The 17876-nt window shown below is 46.4% G+C and overlaps 1 protein-coding gene across 1 annotated transcript in view; it reads left to right on the forward strand.

Annotated features, from left to right (window-relative positions):
- SCNN1G (sodium channel epithelial 1 subunit gamma) overlaps positions 1–15964 on the forward strand; it is a 30027-nt gene extending 14063 nt beyond the window's left edge. Inside the window, exons 6-12 of the mRNA XM_049789515.1 lie at positions 10033–10131; positions 12498–12615; positions 12997–13075; positions 13156–13213; positions 13372–13433; positions 15240–15315; positions 15584–15964. Coding sequence (XP_049645472.1) covers positions 10033–10131; positions 12498–12615; positions 12997–13075; positions 13156–13213; positions 13372–13433; positions 15240–15315; positions 15584–15964 — 873 coding nt within the window. The remainder of the gene's footprint in view (positions 1–10032; positions 10132–12497; positions 12616–12996; positions 13076–13155; positions 13214–13371; positions 13434–15239; positions 15316–15583) is intronic.
- Positions 15965–17876: the final 1912 nt, after the last annotated feature.

The raw sequence follows: 17876 nt of genomic DNA on the forward strand, positions 1-17876 counted from the left end.
AGGATTGTCTATTTACACTCCTTCCCAAACTTAATGTAACACAGAACCTCACAGGTTCACCCTCAAGACACTGGTTTCCAAACCTGAGACCAATTTAGACTCAGGATCTCTAAGAGATGAGCCTGAGGATTTATGCTGTGAGCAAATTCCAGGGTCTCACATAAGCAGGAGCCCCAGTTCTAGGGACAGATGTTATTCAGGATAAGCTGAGACAGAATCATCTCTCCAACAGAAAGTCACATGAGAAGGAAATGAAAGGCTGGGCACAGCCAGAGATGATGACCTCATCTGCTTGGCTATGAAGTTGTGTCTCCCGAGGCTGGTCTTGGGAGCCATGACTGTTCACAGTGTATCCAGGCAGCAAGTATTTTACTGAGTGTCCCTTTAAGTTAGTCTTTAAGGTAGAACAGGGCCACCTTGTCTGGAAGATTCTATTTCTTGTCTTGGTGGAACTTAAGGGTTCAACAGAGGACTGACAACAAGTCAGAAATTCCCCCAAGAAGTCATTATAGTCACTCTAAGAGTGAGAAAGAAGAAATCCATGTGGGTAGGTGCATCTTAGGTGGAACCCAGCTCAGAGTTTGAAAATCTGGGTCAGATGAGTGTAGTTCTAGGAATGTGATTCTGAGGAAGTGATGTTGGATTGGAGGTAGCAGAAATGAACTGTAATGGTGTATTCTAGAAGAATTATGTGTCTCTAGTGGCTCCTGTGGTCCATCAAAGGGCAGCCTTGGCAAGAGAAAAACATAAGCCTAGTGGTCTGGCAGCCAGGTCCCCTCAAAAAGGCATGTGGTGTAAGGTCTTTGTCCAATATCCAATGTTAGCTTCAAAAGGCAAAGCGTCATGTCCCAGCATAGATTATGTTATTGGTGATTGTACAAGAAAAAAAAAATCTTGAACCCCAGCCTGCCCAAACTCTTGTTTGAAAAGGCTTTGGGAATACCATATCTCTGCAAAGGAGCTGGCTCATTGATTTCTCTACTCCTTGCTGGATCTGAGCCTCAAAATTTGACATTTCTCAGGTAGTTTAAACTGAATTGTGAGGAAAATCCTGAAAATTCTAAGACATCCTTCCCACCCATTCTTTCATATTTCCTGCTCTTCTCACAGTTAACATGAAAACAAGAGTTCAGAAATATATAAGAATTAAAGATATTTTCACCTCTGGCCTTCTTCACTGTGCTTAAAAATGCCCAGTACAGGGGCTGAAGAGAGTACAGCAGGTTGGATGCTTGCCTTATGTGCAGCTGACCCAGGTTCTATTCTCAGCACCCCATATGATCTACCTGGACCCCACCAGGAGTGATCTCTGAGCATAGGGTCAGTGATCTAGCCCCTGAGCATCACTGGTATGGCCCCAAAACCCGGAAAAAAAAAGAAAAGAAATTCCCAATACATTATTAAGCTAATGTTCTCTTTGTCCAATAGTGGGTAAACAAAGACTTGGGTGGGTTTGCTGCTACACCTAATTTGAGATATACAAAATCAAAGCCACAGAGCAGGGCCAGTCAGCTTTAGTCCTGATTTATGAGTATTTAGAACAACAACAAAACCAGGGATTACTAAGAGGTCATCAGGGGGTCACTAAGAATAAGTCCAAACAAACTAGACTTCCTTCCTAAATTAATTTTTATTTATCTATCAATAGGCATGTTACTCTGGTAGACTTTATTGGGAAGGCCAATGGTCATTAAATCTTTTATATTTGTTGGGGAACTGTATGTCCGAAGTACTCGCTCTGACAAATTGAAGGCAGCACAGCACCTACCTTCAAAGATTTCATCTTCAAGAACAACACACTTTTGCTATAGGTTTCTTCAGCTCTGTAAGAAAAGGGACTGCTTCCATCTTGTTCTCAGGCTCAGTTCTTAGAATGATATTTAGTAAAGATTGTTAAATGAATGCATGGATTTGTTGGTGGGTAAAAAAATGAATGAATGTGTGAAGGAAGAAATGAATGACTGAATGGATGGATGGATGAATGAGTGGATAGATAGATTAAAAAATGAATAGATTAGTGAGTGAAGGAATGAATGGACATATAGATGGATGAGCTAGATGAATGAGTGATGGCATAAGTAGATGGTTGGCTAGCTGGATGTGTGGGTACAGGATGAGATGGATGGGATGGATGAATTAGTCAATGGATGAGTGAGTAGATAGATTAATGAATGGATGCATATACAGAAACTGTGGAGACTTTCTAGCCAATGGAGTTTTGAAGGAAAGTATCAGCCAGATTGTGTCAGGGAGAATTAGTCTAAAGAATACTTTGCACTTACAAAAGTGTCATAGAAAGAACTTAAGTCCTATAATAAACCCTTTTGAAGAATTAAATTGATGGAGGTATAATCAAAAAGAAAGCTAGAAAGAAATGCCAAGTCCTTCCCCTGAAACAGTGGTGGTGGGGATAAGAACACATACTCCAAAACAGACCTGACCATTGGAGTCATGATACAAAGCTTGGGGAAGAGGAATGAATGTGAAAATTCTGGATGGAGATATGGGACAGAATTAAGGACTAGACAAGAAGAGAAAAGTATGAGGGAAAGACAATTGCATTAGTTTAGAACATACCCAAGTTGTATTTTTAGAAAATACCGGTAAAAATATCTAGCAAGCAGGGACCGGAGCGGTTGCAAGTGGTAAGGCATCTGCCTTAAACATGCTAGCCGAGAACAGACTGTGGTTCAATTCTCCTGGCATCCCTTATGGTCCCCCAAGCCAGGAGTGATTTCTGAGCTCATAGCCAGGAGTAACCCCTGAGCATCACTGGGTGTGGCCTGGAAAAAAAATCCAGCAAGAGGATATTAGGACTCTGGGACTCAGGAATAAAGTCAGTGGTAGAGAGAACAGACCATCAAGGATAGTTCTAGATATAGACATGAATTCTATCCCCTAAGACCTGGGGCACTAGAAGATGCTTAAGGGCTGAGTAGAAAGGGAATGGAAAGAGAGAGAGATCTCTCAAACCACAATTTTTTAAAAATGGGAATTAAGCTCAAGAGGAAATGGACAAAACCTCAAACACTTGGAAATTAACCCTACAGATATTATTTTCTGAGTAAGAAATCCAAAATAATAATATCCAAATAAGAAATCCAAATTAGAATATCCAAATAAGAAATCCAAAATTAAAATAAAATGTGGTTTTATTTGTATGAAAAAAGAAAACACAAAAAATACTACAGGCACCAGAGCAGGTAAGATGTTTGCCTTGCACACCCAGATCCCTGGCATTCCCTATTGTTCCCCAAACACCATCAAGAGTGATTCCTGAATGCAGAGCAAGGAGTAACCCCTGATCATTGCTGATTGTACCTCCCTAAAAACACACACACACTATGAAGTTCAAAATTCTTCATAAATGTATGATGAAAGCAATGATAATAATTCAAGTGTCTACTGTCAGCTGTGTGCCAGCATAGCTGCCAGTCAATCTATATAGCATCTGCTTGATTCATTTCTTCTATTAATACTTTAGTGTTGGGGTAATGGTAGAAAATGGAGTTGAAACAATGGAGTAACGTTTGTGGGGATAATTGGTTGGTCATTGAGGTAGAGCTTGTTTTTAGTCTAAAATTTACTTCTGCTAAAATTAGTTTTTAGTCTGAAATTTACAATTGAGCTCTTTATCCTTAAAGTTGACTTAAGATTTTTCTGTTTGAAAAAATGGAGAGATAGAAGCAAAAACATGAGAGAGAGAGAGAGAGAGAGAGAGAGAGAGAGAGAGAGAGAGAGAGAGAGAGAGAGAGAGGAGAGATGGTATGAAATAGGTCAAAGAAGGTAAGCACCAAGGTACCAAATGCAGGTGTGAAGGTAAGAAAGATAAAGGGTCAAAGGTGTTCTCTGGGCTTGGCAGCCAAGAAGTCACCAATGTTCTTTGCTGAGCAGTATTCAGTGGACAAGGCGGAACAGAAACCACAGTATAATAGGCCAAGTTGTGAATGGAAGACAAGGAAGTGAGCCATGGGGTGTGGAGCCAGGAACTAGAGCTGGGCAGGGGGAGAAGTGATCAACGTGGCCAACCCCCTGTATTCGCTCTTCTAAAAACCATGCCCAGTCTTCTCTGTCTGTCTTTCCCTCTCTGTTTCTGTCTCTGTCTCTCTCTGTTTCTGTCTCTGTCTCTGTCTCTCTCTGTCTCTGTCTCTCTCTGCCTCTGTCTCTCTCTGTCTCTCTGTTTCTCTCTCTCTGTGTTTCTCTCTCTGTGTTTCTCTCTCTGTGTTTCTCTCTCTGTGTTTCTCTCTCTGTGTTTCTCTCTCTGTGTTTCTCTCTCTCTCTCTCTCTCTCTCTCTCTCTCTCTCTCTCTCTCTCTCTCTCTCTCTCTCTCTCTCTCTCTCTCTCTCTCTCTGTCTGTCTCCACCCCACATAGGCCCCAGGGAAGAGGTGCCCAAAATCTAGAGCCCAACCACTGGAATTCAAACCCCAGCTTTGTACTTGGCTTGTTTAATTTCTGTCTCAGCTGTACAATTGGAATGACTAGAATAATGTTACTTCTGAGGCTGATGAGGATTTGATAACTTAATTGGGAGCCAGGAATATGGCTCAGTGGTAGGGGGTACTTGTCATGCATGTTGTGTTATTCCTGGCACCACTGAAATGAAGAACAAACTAACAAATTCATTGAGGTCATTGGTGTAAAGTACTTAGACTTTACATCAGTTTGAAGTGTTAGGTATTCCAAAGCCTGGGTTATTATTTGATACTTTTTGAGAAAAGGGATGTAAAGAGAAGTAAAAATAAATGTGAAGCAAAATCAGAAGGGACTAGGGAAGGTTTTGCTTGTCTTTGTAACATCCCTGTTTTTTTTTTTAGAAATGTAGCATTGATCTCTTACTTTTAAATGTATAAATTAAAAGTACTGGAATTGGAGACTTGGCTTGAAGGACCAGGATGTAGGCTTTGCATGGTGGGAAAATAGGCCCAACTACTTTCCATAGATGCTGCAAATAACTTCCCTCGTTTATACTTTCTTTTTCGTTTTCTTTATGCTACTCCAATTTTGCATGCAGAACTACCAAATGTTTACTTAGTGAAAAATCTGTTTTCTTTTATCGTCATTGTATTTATTGAGGATTTTCCCTCCTAGAGGTCAAATACGGCACTGTTTTCTCCTACTTACTTTATGTAATGCTTGAACACATTAGTTTCTTCCTATGGAGTAGAGATAGAATTTACTTCCTTCAGGTAGCTAATAAGTCCTCAGTTTGTATATTTGTCATTATTTTTATAATTTTATTTTTTTCTTTTTATAATTTTAGTTATAAACTTTGTCATATCCAAAATAGTTTCTATAATTCTATAATTTATTATAGAAAATTAATTTTTCTTTTGTTTTTGGGCCGCACCTGTTGGCGCTCAGGGGTTACTCTTGACAATGTGCTCAGAAGTCACTCTTGGCAAGCTCAGGGGAATCAGATGGGATCCCGGGGATCGAACCCACATCTATCTCAGATCTGCCGCATGCAAGGCAAATACTGCTGTGCTATCACTCTGGCCCTTATTACAATATTTTTTTTTTTAAAGAGGGACTGGAGTGATAGCACAGTGGTAGGGCATTTGCCTTGCACGCAGCTGATCCAGGACAGACATCAATTCAATCCCCAGCATCCCATATGGTCCCCCAAACCAGGAGCCATTTCTGAGTGTATAGCCAGAAGTAACCCCTGAGCATCAATGGGTGTGGCTCAAAAACAAACAAACAAAGCAAAACAAACAAACAAACAAACAAAAGAATGGCTCTTGAGGAATAATATAAAGGTTAAGCCATTTGCCTTGCACGGGCCAACCTCGATTTAATTCCTAAGCTCTGAGCACAGAGCCAGGAGTAAGCCCTGAGCATTGTTGAGTGTGGCCCAACACTCCCTCTCAAAGAAATCAAAACAAAAGAAAGCATAAGTTACAAGTACCTATAATCCACCTGGGAGGGGACCTCACACAGTCATCAGGGCTTTGAGGGTGGAGTGGGGTAGCAGGGGGGTCACACCTTCCAGGAGGCCCGCTGAGGTCTTCTGAGTAGCTACGTTCCTCCCTTGGGTTCTCAGAAGAAAGTAGATAGGACCTATATGATGGAAATGGGTCCTGCTTCTCACACAGACACACCCATGTGCCACATACATGCAGGATCTATGTGTGAACAGAGAGGTATACAATTAAGTACCTAGAACACACACACGCATACTTTCTTTCTCTCTCTGTGACATACACACATACATACATACATACATACATACATACATACATACATACATTATGTCTCTTGGGATCAGTGAGACAGTCAAAATGTTTCTGAGAGAGAGGAAGAAAGAAAAAGAGAGAAAGAGATGGAGAGAGGGAAGAAAAGGGAGGGAGGAAGGGAGGGAGAGAGACTACTCATGTGCACCCATCAGTGAGGCTTTGAGACTCTAAAAAGACCTTTATCCTCAAAACTGCCGTAAAACACCCATTTGCTCCACCTGCTTCCAGGCTCCCCACGCCACTTAGGGAAGTTGCCTGCATAAACCTGGAACTCCTAGTTCTGCAGCATCATTATGGAGTAAAGGGCCATTGAATATCCACACAGCATGAAAATCAAAATCACTTCTCATGATCACTTTCCTAGAAGTGACCCCACAGGTTGGTTCTCAGAGTGGGAGCCCTGCAGGCCCACAGTTGGCCGGACAGACTCAATCTGCCCAACACCAGGTTCCCCCCTCTGAGCCACTGCTGGGGCCCCAGTCTCTGAAGGCAGCTGGCAAACACCTGGGAACTCAAAGGGGCTGAACCCCTCTGCCTGCTGCTTGGATCAGCTTACAGGGGTGGTATACTGAGTTGGGGAATCCTAGAGAGAAGCACTTCAGGAATCTCTGCCCTTTCAGTGCCAACCCCCACCTTGGCATGTGGCCTCGATTGGTGTGGTACCTGGCTATGTGAGGCATGACCTGTCATTCTGAAGGGCTCTTGTTTCTGAGAAGGGCAGGAGTGGGCATATGTGGGCATATGTGCAGACGTCTGTCCACCTGTCCACTGGCTGGCTATCCAGGGGCATCGCCTTCTGAGATATGGCCTGATGGATGCCCTTGAGACTCATGGGAGCAGGTAGCTATTGCCCCCTTCACGTGTACCCACAGGTCAGTGCTCTACACGGAGTCCTGTCAGTCACCCTTGAGGTCCTTGCAGTTAATTGAGGGAAACATGGGCAGATGAATCACAAGGCAAACAGAAAGAGATTATGGCCACTTGAGATGTTGACTCTTTCCACCTGCGTGGAAATTCTTTATTTTTAAATCAATAAATTATTTAATTGAATTGCTATGATATACAAAGTTGTTAATAATTTAGTGTCAACCATGCAATATCCAATACCCTTCATCAGTGCACATTGCCCATCACCAATATCCCCAGTTTTTCCTTCCCCTCCCCGCTCCTGCCTTCTCTGCCTGCCTCTGTGGCAGACATCTGTCTCTCTCTTTCTCTCTCTCTCTTTCTCTCTCCTCTTTTCCTTTAGATACTGTGTCTTGCAATATTGTTACCAAAGAGGCATCATGCCTTTCCTTCCTTTCAACACCCAATTCTTCTCCAGAGTGATCATTTCAACTATCATTGTCATAGCGGTCCCTTCTCTACCCTACTGTATTCACTGCTATTTGTGAAAAACTTCATACTGGTAATCCTGGCTCTCATCTCTTTTGTCTCTGGATATTAATATCATGCTATTTGTTTTTATAGCACAGAAATGAGTGCAAGCATTCTGTGTCTAACCCTCTGATTCATTTCACTTAGCACAATATTCTCCACATTCAGATTCAGGTAGAAGCAATTTCATGACTTTATTTTTTCTAACAACTGCATAGTATTCCATTATGTATATACCATATATACCATAGTATATATTAAGTTTATCCACTCATCTGTTTTTTGAACATTTGAGTTGTTTCCAGATTCTGGCTACTGTGACTGCAACAAACATTAAGAGTGTGCATGGAAATTCTTTATCTTTTGTTTTGGTTTTTGGGCCACATCTGGTGGCTTTCAGAGGTTATTCCTGGCTCTGAACTCAGAAATTACTCCTGGCAGGCTCCAGAAACTATATGAGATGCTGAAATTAAACCAGGGGTATGAGGCAAATGCCCTATGTGCTGTGCTATAATTCCAGCCCCTCCCAGGGAAAATTTTAACTCCTTTTATTCCTCCAACTCTCTCTTTTTTTTTTTTTTTGGTTTTTGGGCCACACCCTGTGACGCTCAGGGGTTACTCCTGGCTATGCGCTCAGAAGTTGCTCCTGGCTTCTTGGGGGACCATATGGGACGCCGGGGGATCGAACCGCGGTCCGTCCTAGGCTAGCGCAGGCAAGGCAGGCACCTTACCTCCAGCGCCACCGCCCGGCCCCCTCCTCCAACTCTCTTTCTCATGATTTTTGTTACTAGTTTTTTTCATTTACAGGGGTGTGTTATTTTATTTTATTTTATTTTTTGTTCTTTTTTTTTATGGAGGGAACTTCATGCAGAATTAGGGACTACCAGTGGTTTTGCTATCAAGGGTTTAAACTGGGGCTTTGTGCACAACAGGCATAAATCTTTTTTTTCTTTTTTTGTTTTTTTGGGCCACACCCAGCGGTGCTCAGGGGTTACTCCTGGCTGTCTGCTCAGAAATAGCTCCTGGCAGGCACAGGGGACCATATGGGACACTGGGATTTGAACCAGCCACCTTAGGTCCTGGATGGGCTGCTTGCAAGGCAAACGCCGCTGTGCTATCTCTCCAGGCCCACAATTTATATTCTTATTCTTCCTTTAAGCTTGTGATTTTTCTCTTTTGTTTTATCTTCTTATTGTTTTTTTTTATGTTTATTATATAGTAACACATTGCCAAAGCTGAACTCAGCAAAGCATCATTTAATCAGGTTTCAAATTAATCAGGAACCATATATAATGTCATTTTTTTTCCTCCTTGGATATGGTTTCCACACTACTTGCTGGACCTTCTGTTCTTTGTCTCTGTCTCTCTCACTTTTCAAGTTAACTTCTGAAGGGGCCAAAGCAATAGATAGTACAGCAGTAGGACTCTTGCTTTGCACATGACCAACTTGGTTTGGATTCTCAGCACCACATATGGTCCCCCATCAATCAAGAGTGATCCCTGAGTGCAGAGCCAGAAATAAGCCCTAGTACAACTGGATGTAGTCTCAAAACTAAAACAAACCCAAGTCAACTTCTGGAAACAGAAGACCAGAAAGTAGGAAGTGAGGGCTCAGAGAGTCTTTTCTCCATGGCAAGACCTCCCTGTCCTGTCCAGTCACTGCTATGCTTTCAGATTCTCCTGCCTTCCTCCTCAATTCTCCTACCATACACTATGCTGAAAATCAAATGCAGATTCCTCAGCTCAACACAGAAGATGGGGACTTAGGGCCATAGATGTCCTGTGACCTTCTAGCAACTTCACCTCCTTGGCTACAATCCAGCCACTCTGGCCTTCTACTGCCTTCAGCATCTGCTGCTCCTGCTGCCTAATCCTTCTTGATCCCTCTCTTGGAAAAACTGTCATTTCAAACTTGCTCTCCATCTAGTCTGTCTGCACCCTTAGAATGTAAATTTGTGTGTGTGTGTGTGTGTGTGTGTGTGTGTGTGTGTGTGTGTGCCACTCCTGGTGATACCCAGGAATTACTCCTGGTTCTATGCTTAGGCATCACTCCTGGTGGGTTCTGGGGACCATATGGGGCAAAAGGAGTGCTGGAGTACAAGCCAGGGCCAGCTGCCTTTGAGGCAAATAGCCTACCCACTGTATTATCACTCTGGCTTCTAGAATGTAAATGTGCTAAGTAAGCACAGAGTCTATGTTCACATCATCCCAGCTGATTCCACTGTCTCTCCAGGGCAACTGGGAGCTCAATAAATTTGTATCCAAGAGGCTGGGATGTGGCCATTGGCAACCCCTTGCAGACATGATTTAATGTGTATTCAATCCCTGGCACCTAAAAAAAGTAGGGGGGGGGGAGATCACTCCATGACTCCCAGGGGTTACCTTGGGGTTGAGACCAACACTGTTCTGTGATTCTAGACCGAGTCCTTCAAGCTGAGTGAGCCCTACAGCCAGTGCACTGTGGACGGAAGCGATGTGCCCATCAAGAACATCTACAACGCTGCCTACTCCCTGCAGGTAGGCTGTGGGGTGTGGCTGGGACCCAGGACACCAAGTCCTGTGTCCCCCGGGTGTGTCTGAGAGCAGGAACTCGGGGCTCATCCAGAGTTCTCAGGAACAAATATGCCAGTTGGTTCCGGTCCTTGTCAGTCTGCCTGTAACCAGAGCTGCACTGAGGCCGTGAGATTGTCTGGAACATATAATAGATAGAGTTGGATCCGCCCATTCCACACAGAAGGAATAGAACCATCTGGGAGGGGGCCAGTGTCCCCTCACCCCTCCACTGGCCTGGGGAAAGTGATTTTAGCCATACCCCTCTACCTGCCCCTGCCTCCCAGAATAGGAGAAAGAGTGAATGACCAAAGGCATCAGGTTTTTCTGGCCCAGGTGATGTAAAAAGTCACAGTATTTCACAAGAAAACCCAGATGTCCATCCAGCCTCTGTGGGAAACTAAGCCTGTCTGTTGTGAGTGTTTCCATAGCTTCACAGTGGGTGAAGGGTCCCCATTGCCACATCTGAGTGTTCAATAGCCCCTGGCTTCTTCGGGTACATTCTACATCAGGGCCCCGCCTGGTTTCCAACCCCAGAGGATGCATTTTTATCTCACCTCCTCCCAGATACTACCCCCAGGAAAGCACCCTAGTGGAGCCAGAGGACTCTCCTCCCCTACACATGATCCCCCAACTTATATCTGAGGAGGGTAGGGATATGGGCATCAAAAGATAAAAACCTGGGCCCGGAGAGATAGCACAGCGGCGTTTGCCTTGCAAGCAGCCAATCCAGGACCAAAGGTGGTTGGTTCGAATCCCGGTGTCCCATATGGTCCCCCGTGCCTGCCAGGAGCTATTTCTGAGCAGACAGCCAGGAGTAACCCGAGCACCGCCGGGTGTGGTCCAAAAACCAAAAAAAAAAAAAAAAAGATAAAAACCTACTAATCAGATAATGTTTGCCTGAAAGAAAGAAAGAAAGAAACCAAAATTCAAGACTAGGGCTTAAGGCACTGGCTTTCCATGAGGATGACCCTGGTTCAATCCCTGGCACCACATATGGTCACCAAGCACCACCAGGAGGGATTCCTGAGCACAGAGCCAGGTGTAAGGCCTAAAAATTGCTGGGTGTGGGTCAAAATCCCCAAACAAAACAAAGTCACACACATATGTATTGGCTCCTTGGAAAGACATGGGAGAGTATTATTTTGAGCAGCTCTGTGTGCAAACACTAAACACATGCATCTTGATATATATACATTATAAAAACATATGTGTTATGATTAATTTCATACAATAACCTCCTGGAAGAGGTAGTAGATGCTTATTTAAAATATGAAGAAATTAAAACCAGAGATGTTAAATCACTTGCCTGAGGTCTTACAGCTGGGAGGAGGCAAATCCAAACTCAAAGTTGCCAGTCTTTAGGTTCCCTGACCTTTGTATTTGTTTGTATGTTTACTTGCTTTTGTTTTGGGGGCACATCTGGTGGTGCTCAGGGATTATTCTTGGCTCTGCACTCAGGAATCACTTGTGGTAGCCTCAGGAAACCATATAGAATGCTGGAGATTGAACTCAGGTTGGCTTTGTGCAAGGCAAGCACCTTACCCATTATTCTATCACTTTGGCACCTGCCCTTTATTTTTACACTCTTAGTGTGCAGGATCTTGGAGCAGCACAAAAGCTCAAGCATTGGAGTGATGAGGTTGATGGTGTTTGTTTCTCTGGTTTTGGCATGTGCTCGATTTTCCCACATTACCTCTGGCCTCCCTCTCCTGACTGGAGAAAAATTCCTCTAGCTGAGCCTGTATCCATGTCTCAGTCTAAATTCTTTTGGAGGGAAGGCAATCCAGCAATGCTCAGGGCTTACTCCTGGCCCTCAGGAATTACTCCTAGCAGTTTTCAGAGGACCATATGGAGTGCTGCCACCAATATCCCTAGTTTCCCCTCAGTACCCTCTGCCCAAGCCTGTCTCTGACAGTCACTTTTCCTCTCTCTCTCTCTCTCTCTCTCTCTCTCTCTCTCTCTCTCTCTCTCTCTCTCTCTCTCTCTCTCTCTCTCTCTCTCTCTCTCTCTCTCTCTCTCTCTCTCTCTCTCTCTCTCTCTCTCCCTCTCTGTCTTCCTTTTCCCTTTTAGACACTATGACTTGCAATATTTTTACTGGAAGAGTATCACTTTCTCTCCTTTCAGCACCCAGTTCTTTGCCAGAGTGATCATTTCCAGCTATCATTGTCATAGTGACACCTTCTCTGTCCGAATCAGCCTAAATTCTTAAGAAATATTCTAGCAGAGTCCATTTGGAAGGGCAGCCATAATGGGGGCAGATGGAAGGAGGGAAGTGGTCCAGGTGATCCCTGGCACCTGGATACAAGGAAGGTCTGGGTCCTTTCCTGCAGATCTGTTTGCACTCCTGCTTCCAAACCAAGATGGTGGAGAAATGTGGGTGTGCCCAGTACAGCCAGCCTCTGCCCCCAGCAGCCAACTACTGCAACTACCAGCAGCACCCCAACTGGAGTAAGTTACCTCCAGAGGCGAGCCTCCCAGGGCCTTACCCCTGCCTGCTCTCAACCTTCCCAACCTGTGCTAAAACCTTGATTCTCTCTCTAATCAACCCCAGATGTTTAGATCCATCCCTAGGACAGGGAACTGTGGCTCAGAAAGGAAGAGCAACTTGCCCAAGGTCACACAGACTAGGAGTTGCAGAACTTGATAGTAACCCAAGTCTAGTCTCAAACTAAACCCTAGTTTCCTGTGCCTCTAGCCACTGGCTCGTACAGAATCAGGGTTTGGAGAAAGTAAGATTCAGCTATCATTCAAAGGAGGTGCAGGGGGCACCATTGGAGACTCCTCCATGAAGGGTCCCAAGCTCATGCAATCCTCTGCCTTAACCCTCAGTGTACTGCTACTACCAGCTTCACCAGGCCTTCGTCCGGGAGGAGCTGGGCTGCCAATCTGTATGCCAGGAAGCTTGCAGGTGAGGAGCACCTCTAGGGCAGAGGGAAGGTAGGCTAGGGCCTGGAAGGGTCACCACTCACACACCCTGTTTCCCTGCAGCTTTAAGGAGTGGACGCTGACTACCAGCCTGGCCCAGTGGCCCTCTGGGGTTTCAGAGGTAAGTTCTTCCTGTTGCCTGTACCCTGCAACATGGAATCTCACCATATTCTTGGGGACCAGCATCTCCAAAGGCCCAGGTCAGCTGCTGTGGGAAGGTCTCTGGGCTAGCCCTGGCCACTCCACGCTTCCCCCAGGCCTCTCCTTTCTCTACCACAGAAATGGCTGCTGTCTGTTCTCACTTGGGACCAAGGACGACAAATCAAGAAAAAGCTCAACAAGTGAGTAACTTTTCTCCTGCGCCCATACACAACTCCTTGCTTACCTCCTGGGCCAAGCCTTCTCCTTTCTTCTATTTTTCTTTTTCTCAGTCAGGACTTATTTTATTTATTCATCTCATGAGACAAGTCTGGGGTTGGGTTTGTGCAATATTTGGATGCACAGTATAAAAATACTTTTTCCCCACCATGACGCCTCAATGAATAGAAAACAATAAGACAGAGGGGGTGATGTAGCACCAATTTTGAGGCAGATGCTATCAGGCTGACTGGCAGTCTGGTGATATTTATAGTCATCGGGCTCCTCCTGATTGTTCATCCCCTTCCACTCCCCAAGCCCCCCCCCCCCAAATCAGGGAGTCAGCTTTGTTACTAACCCCAAGGATGCAATCTTAGCTTTTCTAGCTCTGCTCCTGGTTCAAGGAGGTATGACTCATGGTCTAGTGTCTTGACCCTGTTGGGAAACTCTTCCTTTGAAACTTGTTTCATCTACTCCCATTTGATTTTTTCCATTTACCAATTTGTTCCCAAGGGACTATAAACTCTTCAGAGTTTAAACTTTAAACTTCAGAGTTTAGGACCTAATTGGGATGAAGAAAGAGGTAGAAGAGTGAGAGCTGATCCTAGAAACTCACAGTTCTCTGGCTATGCTCTCTGACCTCGACTTCCTGACTATGCTCTCTCCAACCATGCCTGGCGCTGGCCTTGGCCTTCCATATTCATTGACAATTCACTAGGCACCAGGCATTGTGGGAAGCACTGGGTCTAGGAGCAGGGGGTCTGGGGATACTACAGAGTTTATAATCTGGTGATAGACTTTGCATTATCAATGGAAAACTCTTTAAGTCACGTTTTGTGAAGGGGTGACTCCTTGCTCAAACCTAATTCCACCACAGTCACCCATGATGTCCAAATCTTCCCAAAATATAGCAAGTTGGGGCAACAGCAAACCTTTAATTCTGCCATAGTAGATGACACAGCTGATGACCCTCTGTCCCATTGAAATTAGGATGGATTTTCCAGAGGCAGTTTTAGGAACTTTTTTGTTTGTTTGTTTTGGGGGGGGTCACACCCGGCAGTGCTCAGGGGTTACTCTTGGCTCCGTGCTCAGAAAATTGTCCCTGGCAGGCATGGGGGACCATATGGGATGCCAGGATTCGAACCACCATCCTTCTGCATGAAAGGCAAATGCCTTACCTCCATCTATCTCTCCGGCCCAGTTTTAGGATTTTTGATGTGAGACTCTAAGGATGTTTACAGTGGCTCTGCCAATTACCAAATGGGTAAATTTCTGCACTAATATGTGATATGGTTTCCACATCTCTCCCAGGGATGATTAAGAGAGGCACACATCTCTCTCACAGTGTAGTGGGGAGAAGCAAGTGAAGGAATTCACAAAAGGTTCTTTGGATTAGTGAGTGCAAACAGGAAGTACCCAATAAAGACAAGTTGCTATTATGTTTATTGTTATTACACTCTGCCCAGCCTACCTTGCTCATTTTCCTGGCCTGCCTATCTCCTGTTTGAGATTGTCATCAAATCATCACAAATGGCAAGGATTACTGAAGAGCATGGGAGGGGAGTGGGGTGGATAAACTAGAGCTCCAGGTAGGAATATGAAAAAAAAACAAAAAACTTTTTTGAATGAACAAATGGCCTGAGCAGCCAGTCTCAGAGAGACCCTCAGGTGAGGTACTGAGTCCACCATGGAGCTTGAGCTTGGTTTGCCTGGAGGCTAGAGTTAAGACCGCCATGCACAGGGGCTGGTACATCCCACTTATTGGACCCTGCTTGTTGGTATTTCTGTAGGACTGACTTGGCCAAACTCTTAATATTCTACAAAGACCTGAACCAGCGCTCCATCATAGAGAGCCCTGCCAACAGTGTGAGTAGCTCCTTGGGGGGCACCTGATACAAAATCACCTACTGCTGCATGGTTGGGGGCACAGTCTGCTTGTGGGGACCCAGCCTGAGCTAGGAGGGCAGCCCTTGGCCAGAGAGGGTAGTGTGAGAGACGATAATAGGAAGTCTGCCCCATCCCTTTTGCCACACTATTCCTGGCCAGGATTAGCTTGGGCTGCCCTGGGAAGGGGGATTCCTGGCTGGGGTAGATAACACTCCATTCTGACTTTGTGTCCTGGTTTGCTTGGCAGATTGAGATGCTTTTGTCCAACTTTGGTGGCCAGCTGGGCCTGTGGATGAGCTGTTCTGTCGTGTGTGTCATCGAGATCATCGAGGTCTTCTTCATCGACTCCTTCTCCATCATTGCTCGCCGCCAATGGCAGAAAATGAAAGAGTGGTGGGCCCGGAAACGAGCCCCCCATTGCCCCGAGGCACCCAGTGCCCCTGGGGGTCAAGACAACCCAGCCCTGGATATTGACGATGACTTGCCCACCTTTACCTCTGCTCTACGTTTGCCTCCAGCACCCGGGACCCAGGTGCCTGGCACCCCACCCCCCAGATACAATACCTTGCGCTTGGAGAAGGCCTTCTCCAGTCCACTCCCCGACACCCAGGTGTTAGGGGAGTCCTGAGGTGGGGTTAGGAGCCCCAACCATGGTCTGAGAATGTAAGACTTTCCCCTGGACGCCGCAGGAACCCTGCACGCTCCGTTGGGGCTTTTCAGAGACATGGACCAAAAGTCTGTTTTTGGGGACAGGCTGGTGCATGGGCTCAATGGTGACCCAGCAGCCCTGTCAGCCACTCTTCTAGCTGTCCCAAAGAACAGAGAGAGCTCCAACGGTTTGGACATCCAGAGCACCATGGAGGGAGAGAAAGAGAAAGCTAAGAAATGGTAGGAGCCAGGACTGAGACTGGAAGAGAAGGCCCATGGGGTTTGTGACCTGATCTTGAGAGGAAGAGACTATCATCCCCAGGAGTCCTCATCAGTCCTTCCAGCCTCAGGAGCAATGTGACTTTGGTGCAGAAGGCAAAGAGAGGAGGAATTGTGAAACCTGTGGCTGTTGGTGAGGAAGCCCCTTCTGGGGAATGATATCTGACACAGCAGGAAGCTGAACCAAGGTTTTGGAGAGTGGAAGAGGAGGGTGAGGGGACCTGTGGAGAGGCTTGGGACAAGAGGGGTTCCCCCAAGAGTGTAAGTGGTGAGGGAAGTCCAGAGAGCAGCAGGAGAGCAGCAAGCTCAAGGCATTCATTGCTGACCACCTCTGTGAGACAAATCACCATCTAGGCTAACCTGCCCCCATCCCCCGCACTGTTTATCTCCAGGGGTCTACCGCCTCTTGCCAGCCACTGTCCCCAACTTTTCCACATACTGAGGAGAGCTGAGTCTACGTGCAGCTCAGCTACCCCCAGCCTCAGTGCACAGACAACCACGTGTCAGCACAAAACCCAGGTTCTGGGCACTGACCCAATTTCATGGCAGAGGAGGTGACCAGCCAACAACCTGTTTGGAGCCCCAGAAGTTGAGGGTTTCATTTTGAAGGGGTAAAAGGAATGGTCAAGAAGAGTGTTTTGTAGTTCATGAAAATGCTGTGTGATTCCGGTGCCAGCGCCCCTCAATAAAGCTTCCTGGAACTGAGCCCTAGTGTGGTCTTTCTCAGCCGCCTTCGAGAGTTGGCAGGTGACTGGGACCCCAAGACATGCAAACCCTCCCCCATTTACTCTCTGACCCTACAAGGAACCGACTGCAGGTTCCTGAGCACCTTAAAGGCTGCGATCTGGCCGATCCATCAGGGCGATGGGGGAGGTGGTGGCCAGCCCAGAGCTAGATCACTCCTCTGGCCTCGAAGCAGAGCCTGGGAAGGGTGATGTGGGGGTCGGGCTAGATGGGTCAAGAAAGAAGCTAAACCCCTGGGGTGGGGGCAAGAGGAGAGACTTTATGCATAAGGCTTGGGTGAAAAAGCGGGGGCTCGTGCATCCCCCGGGGTAGGTGCTGTATCGCTGGCCCGGCCAGCCGACTGTGGTTCCGGAGTGCTGATGGGTGCAGGAGAGTGAGAAGGTCACTGCGACCCCAACTACCTGGGGCTCCGGGAGGAGGCACGGGTCCTCCGCCCAGCGGATGCAGCTGAGCATCAGGTTACAGAGGGCGCGAGCCTGGCTTCGCCCCATGCTGGCCTGCGGTGGCTGCAGCCAGAGCCAACAGGGCACAGGCAGTGGCTGCCAGGCTGGTAGGGCCCGAAGAGGCGCTTCCTCCTCCTCCCCTGGGCAGGACGGGTGGGAACGGGCCCGGGTTCGTGGAATGGGGCGGCCACAGCCTAAAGTCACAGGCAGAGAGGTTTCCAGCCAAGCCAAGGCTGCTTTGGGCTTTGCCCAGGTGAGCCCAGAAGCACCCACAGTCAAACAGGACCCAGGACTATGCCCCGGCCAGCCTCCCGCACATGCACCCACGTCCTGTGCTGGCACCCCATTTCCTGGGCTTGTGTGTCTGTCATGCCAAATGCTGACGACTGTTCTCTTCTTCCTCCCTACTCCTCTCATCTGTATCAA

This window comes from Suncus etruscus, chromosome 15, assembly GCF_024139225.1.
Source record: "Suncus etruscus isolate mSunEtr1 chromosome 15, mSunEtr1.pri.cur, whole genome shotgun sequence".
Lineage (NCBI taxonomy): Eukaryota > Metazoa > Chordata > Mammalia > Eulipotyphla > Soricidae > Suncus > Suncus etruscus.